Raw genomic sequence first — 17,314 nt, forward strand, 5'->3', positions numbered from 1 at the left:
TACCACTATTCATTTAAAGTTTTTTTTCACAGTACCTTTGAAGACATTACCCCTCTGAGTGGAATTGTCTTCTTCTGTTGAGTAATTTCACCAACTTACTCACCAAATCAGTTACTTCTTGTTGTAAAAATGAGATGAATTCAAACCAGGTTTTTGTAAACCAAAGCTTACAAGAAAGAACTCAGTCAAGTTCCATATCGCATGTCTTTTCAAAATATTTATTTATTTATTTACATACCTACTTACATACTTATTTATTCTTATAGGTTGGACACGTAATTAAACATTACAATACACCAGTACAAATAAGCAGCACTGTGTGATCCCTTCTTTGCAATAAATCCACGAGGAGTAAAAGTGTTTTTATAGTTTCTCTGTAATTAACGCGTTCTGTTCACAGTTGCTTCACTCTGACAAATTACAATTTAAAACCATTTTCTGTATGGTTGCAAATGTTGAGATAAAAAATCCATACTGTACAAGGGTTAGGTAACATATACAAGTCAATATGACTCAATATAACTGCAGAATTGGGGTCCTTATCAGTCAACACTTCCACAGCTGGCCATCCACAAGCGTGTCAGTAGTCCTTCTGCCTTATAGTATTCTGCAGCCAAAGTTAAACACGTGAATGTGTTCTCAGGAGCAGGACCAACACTGTCACGTAGGTTGTGCCTACAGTGTTTGTTGGTTGGTACCATTGACTCCATTGGAGTTGCCCCCTACAGGCAACTGTTCTCTATTTGAAAGGTGTTTTGTCATATGCTCACTTGGCCTTTCATTTAATTTCTTAGGTGTACTAAGAGGTTGCAAAGGGATGGCTCTGAATCCATTTCAAACGAGAAGAAAAGATCTCTTATTTATTTCAGTAAGCTTTGAAGCTTAGCTCTTAACTTTCAGTAGGAAAGTGTAGTTCTTAAGATATTCTTCAAAGTGTGGTATCTAAAAGATTAGGTCTGTGCTGTGGCTTACTTGATGTGTGTGTACACGTCTATAGCTGCATAAGTACAGTGCTTCCATGAAGACTGGCCTGAGCTACACTGCTGAAAATTTGTCTGGAAATGCACAGAACCCTAAAATGGGGAATTACACATCTTTCATTTGCTCATGGAAACATTCCGCAACAATAACATGAATCAAATATCGAATTAGTTACTTTATGAAACAAAATTTCTTTTTTTTTTTCCTTATAGATTAATACCTAAATGTCTTCCACAGCATTTTGCCAGCCGTTTGTATACCGAAACACTTTCCATGTTCCGTACTACACAACCCAGAAAGGAATGCAACAGCCTGAAAACCCATTCCCCCAGGCAACACTATCTAACACATGAATAGGCAGCTGATTCCTAGGCATTAGAGTTTCACCCTGGAGAGGTAAAAGCTCCACATAAGTTACAGCTCACTGACATTGGGGCTGGGGCGAATGAGAATACTCACCAAACGTACTGTAAGACCATCGCAAATGCCTCAGGGTTTATGTATTGGAGAATACACCATACAGTGTATGGATTTAGACATGCATTTGTTATTAAACATAATATGAGCTTCTTTGATGTAGTAATGTTCGGTGTATATGTTCTGAATTAAAATGCATCAGGTTGAGCATTCAGTCAAAACTTTTTAAATCTGTTGGGTGTATCATTATTTTGGTTGACTTGAGCAAGTAGTATCTTCCTTTCTTAGGCTTCCAATATAAGCCTTTTCTTCTGTCTAGTCTTCCTCTTGACCTTGGTGCAACGTATTTCCCATTAAGATTGGTTTCCTCACATTCACTGTGCCACCAGCCTCCTAAGGAAAAATATTGTAATGTCAGTTACTGTCCGTTGTACCCTAACACACTGTGCTCAGTTTCCAAGTAGACAGCTCCCATTTGCAACGTAAATCTTTAGGCCAGTTCCAGCAAAAGTGACAATTACCCAGTATACCCAAATGAAATGGTGCTTGTGTGTATACCCACTTACACTTGCAAGTTGAGCGCCAATACAATTCAGAAGTTGTGCTCCCTGTTATTGTCTGCTTCACAGAAAAGAAGTGATGCATGGAAAACTGCACACACAAATGCTGCCACTGCATTGGGATGCTTACGAAGTTAGCTCCACACTTTCATGTTTCGCATGACCCTCTACAACTGACTTTCTGATTTGCTGATGTTTTTCTCAGGTACAAATAGTTAAATCTCTGCATCTACAGGAGGCTGAAGAGCCTTCAGTAAACAAATTCTCTTTTTTTATTGGTTGGTGTCCTTAACCATGAGCTTAAATTGTAAGCCCGGTTCTGCTGGCAAAGGACTGGCAGTGACTCTGTGCTAAAAATGAAAGTTTAGTACTTTGGAAGTAATTGGCCATCTGCTTTATGGTCACTAGAGCTGAGTAACACTTTCAGCATTGTTTCAGACATTAACAATTTTCAAGCCTAGAATGACGTACAAAATGTTTGTTGCATGAAGCAGGTGTCTGGAGGGCAGTTCTGTATCCTGTGGTTTAATCATTAATTGTCTTTTCAATTGTTTGCTTGCTATAAACTGGCAAAATAGAAAAGCTTCATAAAATCAAAGCATTAAGAATCCTTTAACCAAATTATCTTTGAGGAGAAATATGTCTTCAGCCTCACATCCCTCTTGCTCTTTTGAGAATGATCATAGCATGTATACTTGACAAACAGCTAAAATCTGCCTTTGAATGGAAACACGCTGTCATTCTTAACTTTTGGTTTATAGTCAAAATGGAGTTAAGAGTCAGTTTGTCTTCTCTTTTTTTGCAAGGAGGGATTAAACAATCCGACCTAGGGCTGCCACACCAGAGCAGGCATCTGAGGAAGAACTGCCCTTTACTTCATAGCTCAAAATACCATCCTGGGATTTTATTTCAACCTGTGCTGCTAGTTCTGTTTCTGATGTTGGTCGTTTGCACAGCCTCACTATGCTTTAGTTTTACCTGTCTGTAAAATAGAAAGGTGATGTGGTGATGCCTCGTTATAGGCCCCTGCAATCTGTCAACAAGAAACATCTTCTGCCCTTTCCTGCAAGTGGAAAGATGCTGCTACCCTCTCTTTTCTGTAGGTAAAGCCAGGCTAATATCAGTAACCACCCACCAAAGCATACTCCGTCCTTCATGTAACAAAGAAACTGCCATGGTAATATACCCAGCATACTGATACCTAGGTAGTTTTCTGGACAGTTGAAGTCATTTATTATGTCCACATCACGGTCTGCAGTTGAGAACCGCAGTTCTGTCTGCTCCGGCAGTGCATTGGGGATGCTCCCGGAGATCCGTGAAAGCTGGAGAGTGTAGTCTGTTTCGGGGCCTCCCAAGCTGAATGCGTACTCGATGTAACGTTTATTATCTTTCCAGTCCTGCAGCTCAATCCGTAAGATGTAGTCCCCTTGTTTAGTAATGGAATAGGTCTTATTCAGGCCTAGCCAGAATTCCTCTGCAAAGTCGTAGTAAATAGATGCTGTTAATATGGAACTAGGCATGAAAACAGTTACCATGTTTTTCAGATCTCTAAGCCATACCTCAGATAGCTCATTCACCTTTAAAATATCAGTACTTGAAAATATGTGTTCAAATAAGCTGTGCAATGTCAGAATCAAGAGGTGTCAGAGGTGAGGATTAGGGGACAGAAGCCACCAGGCAGAGAGTTGGTGGGGAAGGGGCTATGTGATAAACTTTCCATAAAACCCCATATTGCTCACACTGCTATTGAATTTGTTTTTACAGATAACCTGAGGGTAGTATGTGTGAAAATATAGTATTTAAAAGGATTTATTCATTGCTTTAATTAAATCAATAATATGAGTCTTGGGGACTGTTGCTCTTTTCAGAGGTCTCCTGCTACCTTCTTTTTGTTTACCTCTTCTTAATTGCACACTGGTGATCAATAAAAGCAAGAGATATAAATGAACTGGAGCTTCTCTCTTAACTTTCCCACCTCTTGTGAAACTCTGAGAGGGAGCTCAAGGCATTTAAAACATGCATAATTGGAACTGTGTGACAAATGAAGCAAATGACATACATAAAACCTGATTGCAGTTGTTGTATTTTTTAAGGAAAGAGCTGCAGAACTAAACTGAGGTTTCAATACCCTTGTGTACAAAGTGAATTTAGCTTGAGCATTTTTCTTTTGCTAGAATTCTTGATAATTAGTTTAATTAGTTTCATAAATTATATTCATTAAGTAGCTTATTATCAGTGCCACTGGTATCAGTGCACAATAGGTAATTGCCACATGTAGAAATACTGTAGCTGAATGCGAGTGCCATACATACAGGTGGCATTTTAAGCAATAGAAGACAAGATGGTTGAGCAAAATACTCCCACAATTTACAGGTAAGGAGCAGTAGTCTGTTATATTTTATCACCTTAGAATATGCAGCACAGAACTGAGTAGGGCATAGCTGAGAGTGTGATCCTCTGCAAAATCTTTCTGACACTGAAAAGATGTGGCTTCGTGTTGGTTTAGTATATGGGAATTGGAGACTAATCAAGGAGCAACTGTAGCATTCAGTACGATCAGCCAAACTATACAGATAACAGTCTATCTCAGTTGTGAGCTACTGCCCCAAAATGCGGGAAAGGTTGAGATACAGCAGCTCTTTCTTGTAGAAGAGGTGGAAGTAAGTCAGTATTGCTGCCCACATTGGTGAGGTTTTGAACTGTGCTGTGCCTAGAAAGTAAAAATATTTTCTAAACAAAAGTAGAGTCATCTCATTGTATGAGAAAAACAGGGAAAATCTTCTGGATGGGGAGGTGGTTGGGCAGCACTTAGTGCTACAAATTCTTTGGAGTTGATGATTAACAGGGGAACGTGGGTGTTTCCTCACCCTATCCAGCCATGGAGGGGATTGGCCACCACATGGGAAAGCTGGAGGTGTTTGTGCAGGGGAGCATACGCAACCTCCTCTTGAGGTTGGAAAAATTTGTGTGGCGGTTTTAAGGGAAGCATCATTGCAGAAAGTTTGAGAGAAAAGTAGTGACAGCAACCTGGTGAGGTTTTATATTTATATGTATACTTAAAAGGCTTTTGGGGAGTGCTTTTATGAATAGTAAAATCTCAATAATTAAAATAACATTTAAAGCATTCTGGCCTTGATTCAGCAAAAGTTTCTAAACACACATTTGAAGGTGTGCCTTTGAGAATTTTACTGAGTTACATTTTCTGGTAAGCACTTTCTGGTGTTCTGCTAATTAGGTAAGCTGCTCAGATTTGATTGCAGGTTTTGTCTGCTCTCATGTGAACACCTTTAATTAAGAAGATTCAACTTCTCAAATCAACTGATGCAAAGAAAAGACACAAAAAAAGCATTTTTACCATTGAGTTCACCAAAACCATCTGTATAGGCATCCCAGGTTTGGTTGAAATCTAGTGATCCATCCACTCTGTTCTGGATTACGGTCCAGGCACTGCCTGTGAATGTGAAGGGGAAATAAGTCACAAACCTGGCTTAAGTGTTTAAAGCACTAGAGAGAAGATGGAAAGTAACTGAGACTGTCAGCCGCTGACATACAGACTGCACTGCAGTGGCTGCCCTTATGCGAGCTCACTCTCTGCTGCAGTGAAGAAGAAAATAGGATTGCATTGAAGGTGGCTCCATATGAATCCCACTTACTCTTAATTTTGCAACAGACCTGAGTGCACATGTACTGAGCTATAAAGCCTCTCAGCTGTACGGAGAGCCGATGCTCGACTCATCTTGGCCTCAGCTTTATTAATTGTCCATGAGTGTGCTCTTGGGTGCTCCAATTCTGAGGTAGAATTAGCTAGCCTAAATATTCATGAAAGAAATTCAAGTGTGCACAGCTTAACAGAACACAGGGCCGTTCGAGTGTCCTCTGCCACACTTCCGGTGACTCAGCTCACTGGACCTACTTTGTTAAGCTGCCTTAACTGGATTTCATTTCTTTATGAGGGCTGAGAAACACAAACATAGAGAAAATGATAAAAAGAGATATGAAATGTTCCAGACATTTGATTAGATTGTCAGACTCCCTCTACTGATAGTGCTTGACTGCTGGGAACGCAACTCCACAGAAGGTATGAAGTGTTGAAGGCCGTGTCTGTGCCAGGGGTCTTTCTCCTGACCAGGTCATGACACCCTCGTTTCACCAGTTTCAACAAATGTGACCAAAGGAGCTTTTTGCACAGGGCGACCCCATGCTGCTCTGTTTACACACCCAAACAAATCACATGGCCCTGCCACACTTGCATCAGTGTGTTCCCGGGCTCTCCGGGTAGCCGTGGCAAAGGGACCGTGCGGGGAAGCGGGGCAGGACACACATGGAGCAGCACTGCAGGATGATGCATTGCGGGGTGAAAAAAAAGGGAACAGTGAACTGGCCAAACAATGTGTGACCTGTGGGTAGTGGCAAAAGGAACAGACAAATAGGTTTCTTATAAAGATAAAGCTTGGGTAGGTGCTGTTCATTCTGGTCCATGACAATTCTGGACCTATATGATACATAGCTACTGACTCGCCCAAACATGATACAGGAATCCTGTCTCCAGGACTCACCTCTTTGGGTTAGTTTGGTATATCTAAGTCTCAAGCAGTAAGCCTTGGTAATGAAACAAAATTTTACTAAGGTATTTACTATTTACTGTTTGCTTTTATTTGGAAAAGCTGTTCATGGTTGCAGTATAATAGCATTCATAATTTTCGTTTTCATTATCTAGAGCTAAAGGGGCTTGGTTTTTTAAATATACTTAATTTATGTCACGTGATTGAAAATAGTTTCCTCGGTATAAGTAAGAGGTGAGTAAACAATGAAAGCAGTGTTAAGGAGACTTCAGGATATGCAAAACCGGAATTCAGAGCACAGACAGGCTAGTAGTAAGAGAAGTCAAGAGGATACATAAAGTTACATAAGATACATAAGTTTTTGTGTACTTTGGGATGAGACACAGTTTTTTGGCTTATAAGAAACTACTTATGTGAAATTAGACTGTTGCTAGCACAGCTGTCTTACCAAATTTCATTTCACAGTAGACATCGAAAGCTTCTGAGCTGTTGGGCTTAATAGTGTAAACACCACTGGACCTCATGCCACTGTTATAAAGAGCAGTGCAGTCAGGAGCAGCACCTAGGAAAGCAAACAGCACACAATTACAAATCCTGTTTTGGATGTGGTAAGTTTTAATCCAGCTTTGTAACTTGAATTTCTATATGGGATAGAGCCAAAACAAAAACTAGAACAATCTTTCTAGTAATTTTATTTTACAGTAAATGTTATGAAATGGGCAAACTGCTTTGGGCTTGGTAGTACAGCTGCCAAGTTGTATGTAGGTTGGACTGCCTATGTTTTTTTAAGTTAGGCAAGGTTTCAGTTTAGATGATTCTGGAAAGTTTGTAAGGCCTAAGACTAGACTCTGGCAAATGGATTTTCCTACCCCTTGTAAAGTTCCCAATAAATACCATTCCCATTGCTGCAGTTTGAAAATGCCTCTCAACTTTAAAGAAAACTCTTCCAAATCTTAGAATTAGCCAGCATGAAGTAAATTAGTTCTCTGTTCATACTCTCCAAGACAGGCACTGGCAACATCAGAAGTGTCAGTAAAAGGATGGTCACAGCATGTGCTTACAAGGGGTGAATGGAGGCTGAAGGTTCAGGACAGCATTGCTGCATTATTGGATGTTGTTCCTGTATGTCACCCCAGAGACAAGTAGATGTATAGTGGGGCTAAGTAGATGATGACATTTTTTCGAAAGCACGAAATTTAGCTGCTTCGCACAGCGCTGTATATAACATAAGAGTCTTTTGGTTTTAGTCTTTGACTGTTAAAAACAAATGCAAAACTTTCACAGAGAATACTGTGAATTCAGTGTATTGTGTAGTCATGTCTAAGAGATAAGGTCTCACCATCAGATTTGTATGTTACAGCTGTGGCATTGCGCACAGGAAAGGGGATGGCCTCTGGTTCTGTTTGCTCCCCCGTGAAGGAGTTCTCCGCAAGTTCCTGGAGCTCTATGTGGTTTAGCTAAAAGAACCATAATTACAGACTGTTAATTTCCCAAGGCTCTGAAATGATGAGATTCATATATCAAGCCGAACAATGTCATGCAGAGAATAATTTTTCTTGTGAATGTAATCCTTTAGAATACCCAATTTACAACATAAGAGTAACATAAGAGAACTGCACTGGTGGATTTCAGTTGCATGAATGTCAGCTGTACCACTGCTCAAACAAGGTAGGATTCATGAGGCCAGTAAAGGACCCATTCTCGTGAGGTGCACCTTAATAGGCAAACACATTTAACTTATTTCCTCAGGTGACATCACTTAGACAAATAACACCAACATCTAAAGAGCACAGAACCTGCAATTCCTTAGGCTGAAATGCATTTTCCTTTTATAGCCTCCTCTTAGGAATAAATTAAATATGAGCATGTCAGTTATACCCAGTGTTATGGTGACACGTGTTGAACTGCAGAACAAGGCTCCCTGTTGGACTGGATATTGGAAAAGAAGAAAGAGATAGAAAGTAACGATACATAGAAGACCAATGGAAGAACAATATATGATAGATAATAAGGGGGAAAAATAAAAGACAATTAGCAGTCAGAAAATACAGCAGCCTGGTATCGATAGACAGTATTTCAAAGCTCTGTTCTCGGTCATCATGTGCCTGGCCATAGCCCCCTGCCTGGCAGCACAGCAGTCTCTCACCCAAAAAGGTACCTGTTTGCGGTCAAAATTGTTTATACCCTCCTCTACAGCCCCAAACTGTGAACAAGAGGGATGGCTGACCCAAATGAATGGTTGGGCCATTGACTCCTTCAGTGTTAGGAGAGAGGACAAGTTCTGAAAAGAGAAATAGAGATAGTTCCTGTACCTTGTCCTCCAGCTCCATTATTTGGTTGTGCTGTCTGTTGAGTTGCACATGCTGGTCCTCTACAATTTTGAGAAGTTGCTTGATGTGGTTGTCCTGCTGCTCTACGAAAGCCTGAGGACAGGAAGGGAGGGAGGGAGGAGGGTTGTGGTTAGAAGCAGCAGCAGACCTTCACAGTGGCACTGCCTCCGTAACTGAGGGCAGTCATGAGGCCAGTTTTGAGAGGCACAAACCATTTAACATGGCCTTTCCTTTTCCAAAGGGTTGCCTGCTTTGCCTCTGAAGGGGTGAATTTCTTTGCCTCTGAAGTGAACATCTTTTTTTTTTTTTGAGACAAACTACTGGCAGTAGACCTTTTTTGTTGTTGCTATTTTCTTTCCATTTTCATGTCCAGAACAGTTATGTCCTGTTGGCTCTTCATTCAAACTAGATGTATGTCATTGATCAAAAAAGGGAACAATTCCCAGCATTTAGGGTATTAGCTTGGGATTTGGGAGATCTGGATTCACCTTACTGCTTTGACACAAACATCCAGTATTTTCTCACACAAGTTGCTTAGCCTTTTTATGCTTCTGCAAAATACAGTTAATACTTCCTTTTCCATAGGAAACCGTATACCCACCTAAATACTTGCATGTATTGACATTAAGTCTGTTAACACGTGCAAGGTTCTTTGGTCCTGGAGGTCATATAGATACTATAGATGTCCCTCTTTAAAGGTTTAAATTTCCTGGGTTTTTTGCAGGCAGTTCCTAGTGCATTGATTTGTAATGAGATGATGACATACAAGCCTATGGGCTTGGTCATAACATCATTTTCCTGATTACAGAATTTCTTAAAACTGATTTGCAAAAAAATACTGAAAAAGATACAGAGCCTTATAGTTTCACAATTTTCTCACTGATTTCACTGGGGAATTTTACTGCAAAATAATAGGTCAGATTAACACAGTGATTTATTTCTCAAAATACACAGTAGTACTACAGTGAAGAGGAAGGGAAAACATGAGCTTCTATTGCTTAACTAGCAGTAATAGCATTACACTTTACTTTGGCTTTGTGTGTCAGGAGCTTTCACAAGTCTACTTACTTTGAGTGAAGAAATGTCTTTTGTCTCTTGTATTGAAGGCTGAATAATGGCTAGTTTAGTGACTTTGTCTTCCAGTCCCCATACTTTCTCTTGCAGCTGGATTTTGTTTTGTATGAGGTCTTCAATCTTCGAATTCATCTCCTGTGAGAGATTCTTTATCTCTTCATTGTTGATTTGCAGTCTGGCCGTAGTTTGTCTGAGCTGTTCTTCTTCTTCTTTGATTTCACTAGTTTGCAGTGAGAGCTCATAAAAAGACCTATCAAAAATGTAAAGTTTTTGAAAGATGTCATTCATCTGCCCCTTTGTCTTATGGACAAAGTCTTTAAGACCGTGCCCAAGCTGAAGGAGTCCATTGGCTAAGATTCGTACGTCATCTAACATGGCAAATCTTGACTTCGTCTCAGGAGATGTAGCAGAATCAAGGGAGGAATAATCCTTCTCACCTCTAGCTGAAAGAGCAAGTGGGGCAATGAATAGAAAGACTAGAATGATTTTCATGTTTTCTACTCCTGATACTCTTTGGTTGTTCAGGATGCAGAGACTTTTCCTACTAATAGTTTTTGCTGTGTGACTGTTCTGGATTGAAGAATTTGATCTATTTATACTCCTCTTCATTTTGGAAGAGGCAGACCAACGAGTTGATCATTAAACTGTGTGTATTTGAACGAATGTAACCCCTCTTGAATGTAGGTTGATATCTGGGAAGATAAAACTAAGAGATGGGCACATTGCTGATTAAACTGGTTCTGAACTTTTCCATCTGCCAGCCCTTCTGTTATAAAATGCTATTGATGACACAGTGGTTTTCACACAATGCTTTTTAATAGATTCATTTTGGGTCATAATCTTGATAAGGGCCTAAATTACTTCTTGTTTGTGTTGTATGATTCCTTTTATTGCCTCAGGAGTATAAAAAGGTTTACCATACTTAAGAGCACTGGAAGCTGTATTTCAGGTTGTGCAGCTCCTTGATAAGCTATGGAAGGGCAAAATATTCCCAGATGATTCACACAACTTGATTCTCGTACCATTTTCTGATGTAACTCATTGTGCTGCAGTGGATTTACTTGTCATCTAGCTCAGATTAAGTGAGAAAGAGGGAATTAGGTCCAGAGATTGCCTGGATGTGATTCTACTATGTTAAGGTTTGTGCAGTAATTTACACCATATAAAACTTATTTTTTAAGAACTGCTTTCCAGAGGTCGGTTGAGATAAATAATACCTCACTTATATTTCTCACCTTACCATTCTTCTTACTGTTTAAAATTCACACTCCATAAAGCAAGTCTACAAGTACTCTGAAATAAATGTCCTGTTCTGCAGTGGGTCTCTGCATGGAAGCATGTATGTTTTTTGAGTAGTATTGCAGTATGAATGAAAGGTATTTTTCTTTCTGGAATCACTCATAGCAATCCAAGAAATCAAAATCAATCCATGCATAATATAGTCTGTACTTTGGAGAGTTTTCAGATTTTTGCTAGATTCTTGTACGTTTAGTAATTCTTCCACTGGACTTTTTGTTGTTGTTGTTGATGTACATATGCATGCATGATATGAACCATCAATAGAAAAAATATTTTAAAAATGAAGTTGTTATCTCATACATTGAACTTCCTGTGTGATAAAGGGTTGATAATATGCAGGTAACCTTACCACCCATAATTAAATAACATGAAAGTATTTTAGATCTCCAGTTAATTGGTTGAGAGTATTTTGTACCAGTATGATTTGGATCAGACTTACTGGAGTATCTGCACGAAGTATAGAAAAACAGCAGGAGCATGTAGATCATCAGGCCTGGCACTGGGAAGAATGGGGATAATTTCAAAGAGAATCTGCTGGCCTAGAGTGGAAGCAAATATAGGAATTATCCTTAAATACAAATAATAATCACTATTCTATACCAGGAAGCAGCACTGCATTTGCACAACCCACTGTCCCATAAAAAAACAGTCCAGTAATTTCTTGTCTCTTAAGGTGTCCCACTGCAGCACACAGTCTTGAAGGTCCTCATCCTTGTACACTGCTGAGACCAAGTACCGAGGATTGTCTCATAGGGAATAAACCTGTGAAGGCAAAGGGATAAGTAAGACTTCCCTTTTTCTGCTCTACTTCAGATATTTGTGAATTCACAGCATCAAAAAGGCTGTGACCAATCAGGAATTGTGTCTCAAGCATAATTTTAAAACACTTGAGCAAAGCAGCAAAGTAATGATTTTAAAAATCCCTGGACACTGAGAGTTTTGAGGATTCTGGCCTGAAGGTCTCAGCTCTGGCTGCACCATGCAAAGAGTTGGGGAAAGGGAGGGCGAGGACAGCTCTGTGCCCTGGCGTGTAGTGCTGCCAAGGATCAGAGCAGCCTTTGCTTCATTGAATTGCAGGTTGTTGTTAACCAGCTCTTCAGATACTTTAGCTGGACAGTCTTTTGCCTTTCAGGACAGACTGAGGAGCTATGAAGAGGCCTGAGATATGTGCAGACCCATGCAGATACCACAATGCTTACCTAGTTCTGTTCAATTCTCTGCAGCTTGCATTAAATCAGGGCAGAAATGCACACCTGTAAGATGCAGATAGAATGGCTTTTATCAACTAAATGCCTGTCTGGTTCTCTGTTGATGACTCTTGTAAAGCCACGCTTAGCTGATCCTGGCCAGCTGACACTGGGCTGTATCTGCTCACTGTTGGCAGATGTAACACGTGGTAGAGTTGAGTTATGTGCTTAATTACTCATTTGAGCCTGGAAGGCTATAGGCAAGCGAGGGACTTGGTTATGGGCTGTTCATTATTGCTCCTGTACATCCATTCACTTGCTAATCATTTATTTTGCACTGAATATTTGGTGCATTAATGAAAACATGATGCCCCCTTTATTTCTAAAGTAACACAAGTCACTCATTGGAGACTGATTGGTTGAACACAATCAGGATGTAAACAAGCAGCCAAGAGGTGAGCAAAGTGTTAAGACTTCTTGCTGGGTCACAGAGCTCATGCCAATGTAAGATCTCCAGGTGAGCAGTGTGTGCAAAGTTGTTTTGTGTAGGGAAATGAGAGGGAGTTAGGACTGTGCGTTCGTTTCTTCTCTGATGCTTAGAAATACAGCAGTCCACAACCCAAGACCACCAGTGACTGCCATGGAGCATCTCACAGGTTGAAAGTTATACACCTATGTGTTATTCTGTGTTGGGAGTTTAGAGTCAGGTTTGTTACGGTTGGTGCTGCTTATTCAATGGATAAGTATTACATTGGCTTTGGCCAGTGGGGAGTCTGCTGTATTCCTAAATCAGGTGCTTCTCAGCAGTATTACACTTGGGCTGGGTAGGTTTGTCATCAGGCAGAGCAAAGTAAAAATATTCTAGTGATGTGGTTGGGAAGCTCAGTCTACATAGAGACACAGAATTGAACAGGGACTTTTGCTAAAATGAAACACTGTTTAATCTTTCTGCTTCTGCCTTTTTATTGACACTTTAACTCCACATGTAAAAGTCTAGTAAGTAGGACTCAAATGGTAATCATTATATTAATTCTTAATTTTATTGTGATAATTAGTGTTTATCATGATTAATTCTCTGATCTGCATGGCATAGGGCTTTATTCCAGAGACCAAGTGATGTCCATGAGGTTCTAGTCTATGAGAAGCTGTTCAATGGAAGGCTATCATGCCCTATTAAAATCTGCATTTTTTTCAGATTAGTTTCTAAAGAAACACATCAAACCAGTATTTACTCAACCCTAATGAAAATCTGTTAGAAAAAGTGTTAGAACAATTAGGGTTATTCATGGGACAGTGATCAGCCGGGAGAGTTTTTCATTGAGTCATCATTCCTGCAGCATTTTCTCATTTGTTAATGTCAATGGAAATGTATGAAGAGCTGTTCAAATGAGTGGAAAAAAAAAAAGGCATGTACAGGATCTGGACGGCACTTATATTGTACCTTTGTGGGAAGTTATTAGGGTTCTTAACACTTTAACTCTGGAAGGTTTGATATTTTTTGCTTTGAATGGTAGACCAAGATACATCATACCTGATAACACTCCCAATGTTTAAAAAAGTGAGATAAGCATGTGCTTTTGTATTTTCTGTAGGGAAACTCATTGGCGTTTCACTTGTGTAGGTGAAGTTTAGGTATGGTTTTTATCTGGGCCTGACACTGCTCTGTAATAGGGAACAAAGTCCAGCCTCTGGCATCTGACACAGGGATTTTGGGCTGCAAAACTTGAAGAACTGGTTGCAAAATTAAAAAAAAAAAAGTATAGACTTTGTGCAATCCACTTCAAAGTACTTGAGTGGCTTTGGTTTTACAGGGTTTCAAATTACTTGTTTTCTGTTCTTTTAGCTATTTCTTACAAGAAGTCTTTCTCAGTTTTGTTTTAAATAGTTTTGAATTCTTCCTAACGCCGTCAGCCCCCAAAATCTTTATTCTTGGCTTAGTCTTCAGAAAAACATAGGAAGTTATTCAAGAAATAGCAATAACCAAGCAACTGGAGATCAGACATTTTACCAGGTTTCTGCAGCTTGAGAAGTTCCTGCATGTCGCTGTGCACTGCCCGTTCCTGTGCCGCAGTTGTTGCAGCTTAGCTGATGCACGGTAACTCAGCAAGCTACGGCAGCTTGCTTGTGCCGGGGCGCTGCTCAGACATGACGCTACCCTTTAGAAAAGTTTGTTTTGTAAATGGGAGAGGTGGTCAAAATGCTCTGATGTCAAATATTGAAAAAGCACAAGTGGCTGCCAAGCACGTTTCTGTGTTAATGCCAGTGCCAATAAAGTCAAGCAGTGATAAGCTCACTACGACATACCACCCTTAGACGTTACAGCAGTCGCAGAGCCCATAAGAAGAGCAGGACACAGGAAAGCAGAGGGGTGAAAACCTGGTATGATTAATCTGTAAGATTCAGGGGCTGTAGAAACCCTAAGGGGGAATCCTGCCTCTGAGAGCTGTTAGCCCAGTCAAGAAAAGGTGTATATAACAAACATGATCCTGAAGGTCTCCTGTGCACCTGGGTGACCCTTATTAAATGGGCTTCAGATGATTTTTATAGTAGGAATAAGGCAAAGAAAAAGGTCTCTGGGTTTTACTGGAAAGGGAAATTTTCATAATAGTTAGACATTCCCTCTAAGAGTTAGGATCAGCTCTTAATGTTTTAAAACCTTTATGAAGGATTTTGCAAAATGGCTGCAATCACACTATATAAATATTTAGAGGAGTGCCTGGTGCCATTATTTCCATGGCTTGGGAAGCCTTTGCACTTTAGCAGTTCATTTTATGGAGGTAAAAGTACTTTTGAGATCTGTTTGAGGTAATAGTATAAGCTTTGCATACATTTTGCATAGCATTTTAATATAAGCTTGAGACACAAGTCCTTGCGTTTAAAGCTTCTGGCTGAAACTTTTGTTGATAGAAATCTGCAACTAGTATCATTAAGAAGTCGCTGTTATCTGTAAGCATAAGGACTAGCGGTCCTTCTGTTAATCAGTGCATGCTTAACATGGCTGTTAGTGTTGCAGTGTTATTTTCATGGTCAATCCCTTCTCCTCCCTTTATCCCTTCTATAGAGAATTGAACACTGTGATATGAGACCTCCCCACAATGTCTGGCCCACGAGAAAGTTGCTCTCTCCTCTTGCTTCCTACTGCTTGTGTAAAATACAGGGCTGGGGCTGTCCTCTCTTGATTTCTGAAGACTACATGCAGTGCCATGCCACTTACTTTGCCTTTAAAAGCCCAGCAGCTTTGATGCCTGTCATCTCACCTGTGCAGTGAGGCAGCTTCTACCATCACTTTGCACAGAAGTCTTGTCTCACTTTTTTCAGAGGATAGTAGCTACACTTCTGGTGTCCTACAATGTCTACTGAGCCCAGGTATTTGTGCACAATAATAAGATGAGAACTTGAGATGTAATGAATCAAAGGGAAGAGGGTAACAGAGGAGAAACCGAGAAGTCAGCCTCCCAGGGTGGCTGTTAGACAGGGGCATCGGTTCCTTCAAGAGATTTATAATATTCCTGTCGGTTTTTCAGCTGTGAGTCTCTTTCCATGGCTCCTGTAAGCGTGCTTGTTGCAGACAGGAAGATCTGCAGCTTTTACCTATGTAGGGTAAGGTAAAATAGGATTTTTCATTTGAGGTCACATTCTGAAGTGCAAGCAGGGGAATTTTTTCCCCTCTCTATATGTAAATTCTCAACAAAAGGATGATGCCTGTAATAGGAAACCCTCTGGAGGGAAGCTGCCTGAACAGGAGCAAGCATCCAGCTCTCCCCGTCTGACAGTGGGATCTGTGCATCTGAACTCCCCTAAGCAACATGAGCTTCTTCCCAATGAAATGCAGGATAATTGCCCCCTGAGACTTTCACATGACAAGGGCTTGAAAGGGAACAAAGAGCGGTACATTTCCTACAGTGCTTGTTGTTACGAATGCAGCTAAAGCCTGGCCTGCCATGTAACATCAGCTGTAACGCCTGCTTGCAGGTCTCTAGCACCCTCTTTCTAGAGTGGCATCAAATTGGTGAAATGTCTCCTTTGCTCCCAGGAGGCCAAGCCCGAGCAGAAGAGGTGGTAGGAGAACTGCAAGCTTGGTTTAGGCTCATCTCTGCTATTCAGCATAAATCAGTCCTAAGCATAAGACTGCCTTTAATATAGGGATCTTGTAGCCTGGCTTCACAAATACATTAAATCCTTCTCTTAAGCACTAATAATACTTAATAAAAGTTTTATGAGCAATGTACATTTTAGAGTAAATTTTCATACCCATTTTCATTTTAAAAAGAACATCAAGGAGCAAATGTATTCATGCCAGAACAAAGCAATTTAGTAGAGTCACAAAAATGGCACAGGCCCCCTCTGAAATAGTAAGAGAGTGTTGATTAGGCAAAGCGACCAATGGGGATGGGATTAAAAAACTTAATTCGCCATGAAGGACTTGAAAGGGAAGAAATTCCCACATGCCAGCTAAGCATATTCCTCTGCCTGGAGGGGTGAAAAAAAGCCTGGCTTCATAATGCTGCCCTGTATAGCCTTCTGGAGCTATACAGCTGGACTGCTCTATATAAGTGCTGACCTGGAGGAGGTATCTTCTTCTTCGGAGGCTCTTAGAGAATTCTTCAGGACTAGCATTAGCCCATGTCTGTACGGATGGGAGTACCCATGGCTATTGGGGAGCAAATAGAGTTGCCATCAGAACCAAGTCCTTGGGTGGGATTCATTTGCTGAAACATTGACATCTAGTGCAATTTCAGACAGCCTAGGGCAGCTCACCTTTCCAGCCGCTCCTCCAGGAGAGTGACCCACTGCCAGCCCAGTGGGTAGCCTAAACCCTAGTGTTTAGGCTAATGCTTCATGGCATCTAAAAAGGCACCAGGTGCCTTCACTGAGCAACCAAATCACTGCCCTCCTGACAATCA

The 17,314-nt window shown here is 40.5% G+C and overlaps 2 protein-coding genes across 2 annotated transcripts in view; one reads left to right on the forward strand and one right to left on the reverse strand.

Moving 5' to 3' along the window:
• DOCK7 (dedicator of cytokinesis 7) overlaps positions 1-17,314 on the forward strand; it is a 110,870-nt gene that overhangs the window by 42,901 nt on the left and 50,655 nt on the right. The window lies entirely within an intron of this gene.
• On the reverse strand, positions 1,610-10,416 carry ANGPTL3 (angiopoietin like 3). The gene is made up of 7 exons (XM_009491266.2): positions 9,919-10,416; positions 8,833-8,943; positions 7,860-7,977; positions 6,969-7,082; positions 5,314-5,409; positions 3,160-3,432; positions 1,610-1,791 (listed from the first exon to the last, which is right to left on the reverse strand). Exons 1-7 carry the CDS (start codon positions 10,414-10,416, stop codon positions 1,610-1,612), a joined length of 1,392 nt encoding a protein of 463 aa, XP_009489541.1.

Source organism: Pelecanus crispus, chromosome 5, assembly GCF_030463565.1.
Source record: "Pelecanus crispus isolate bPelCri1 chromosome 5, bPelCri1.pri, whole genome shotgun sequence".
NCBI lineage: Eukaryota > Metazoa > Chordata > Aves > Pelecaniformes > Pelecanidae > Pelecanus > Pelecanus crispus.

Coding starts and splice junctions, on each gene's coding strand:
- ANGPTL3 (XM_009491266.2), bottom strand. CDS start 10,416: ATGAAAATCATTCTAGTCTTTCTATTCATTGCCCCACTTGCTCTTTCA. Junction 7,083..7,859: donor TGTAACATACAAATCTGATG/GTGAGACCTTAT, acceptor TTGCTTTCCTAG/GTGCTGCTCCTGACTGCACT. Junction 1,792..3,159: donor CTGTCCAGAAAACTACCTAG/GTATCAGTATGC, acceptor ATTTTTCCTTAG/GAGGCTGGTGGCACAGTGAA.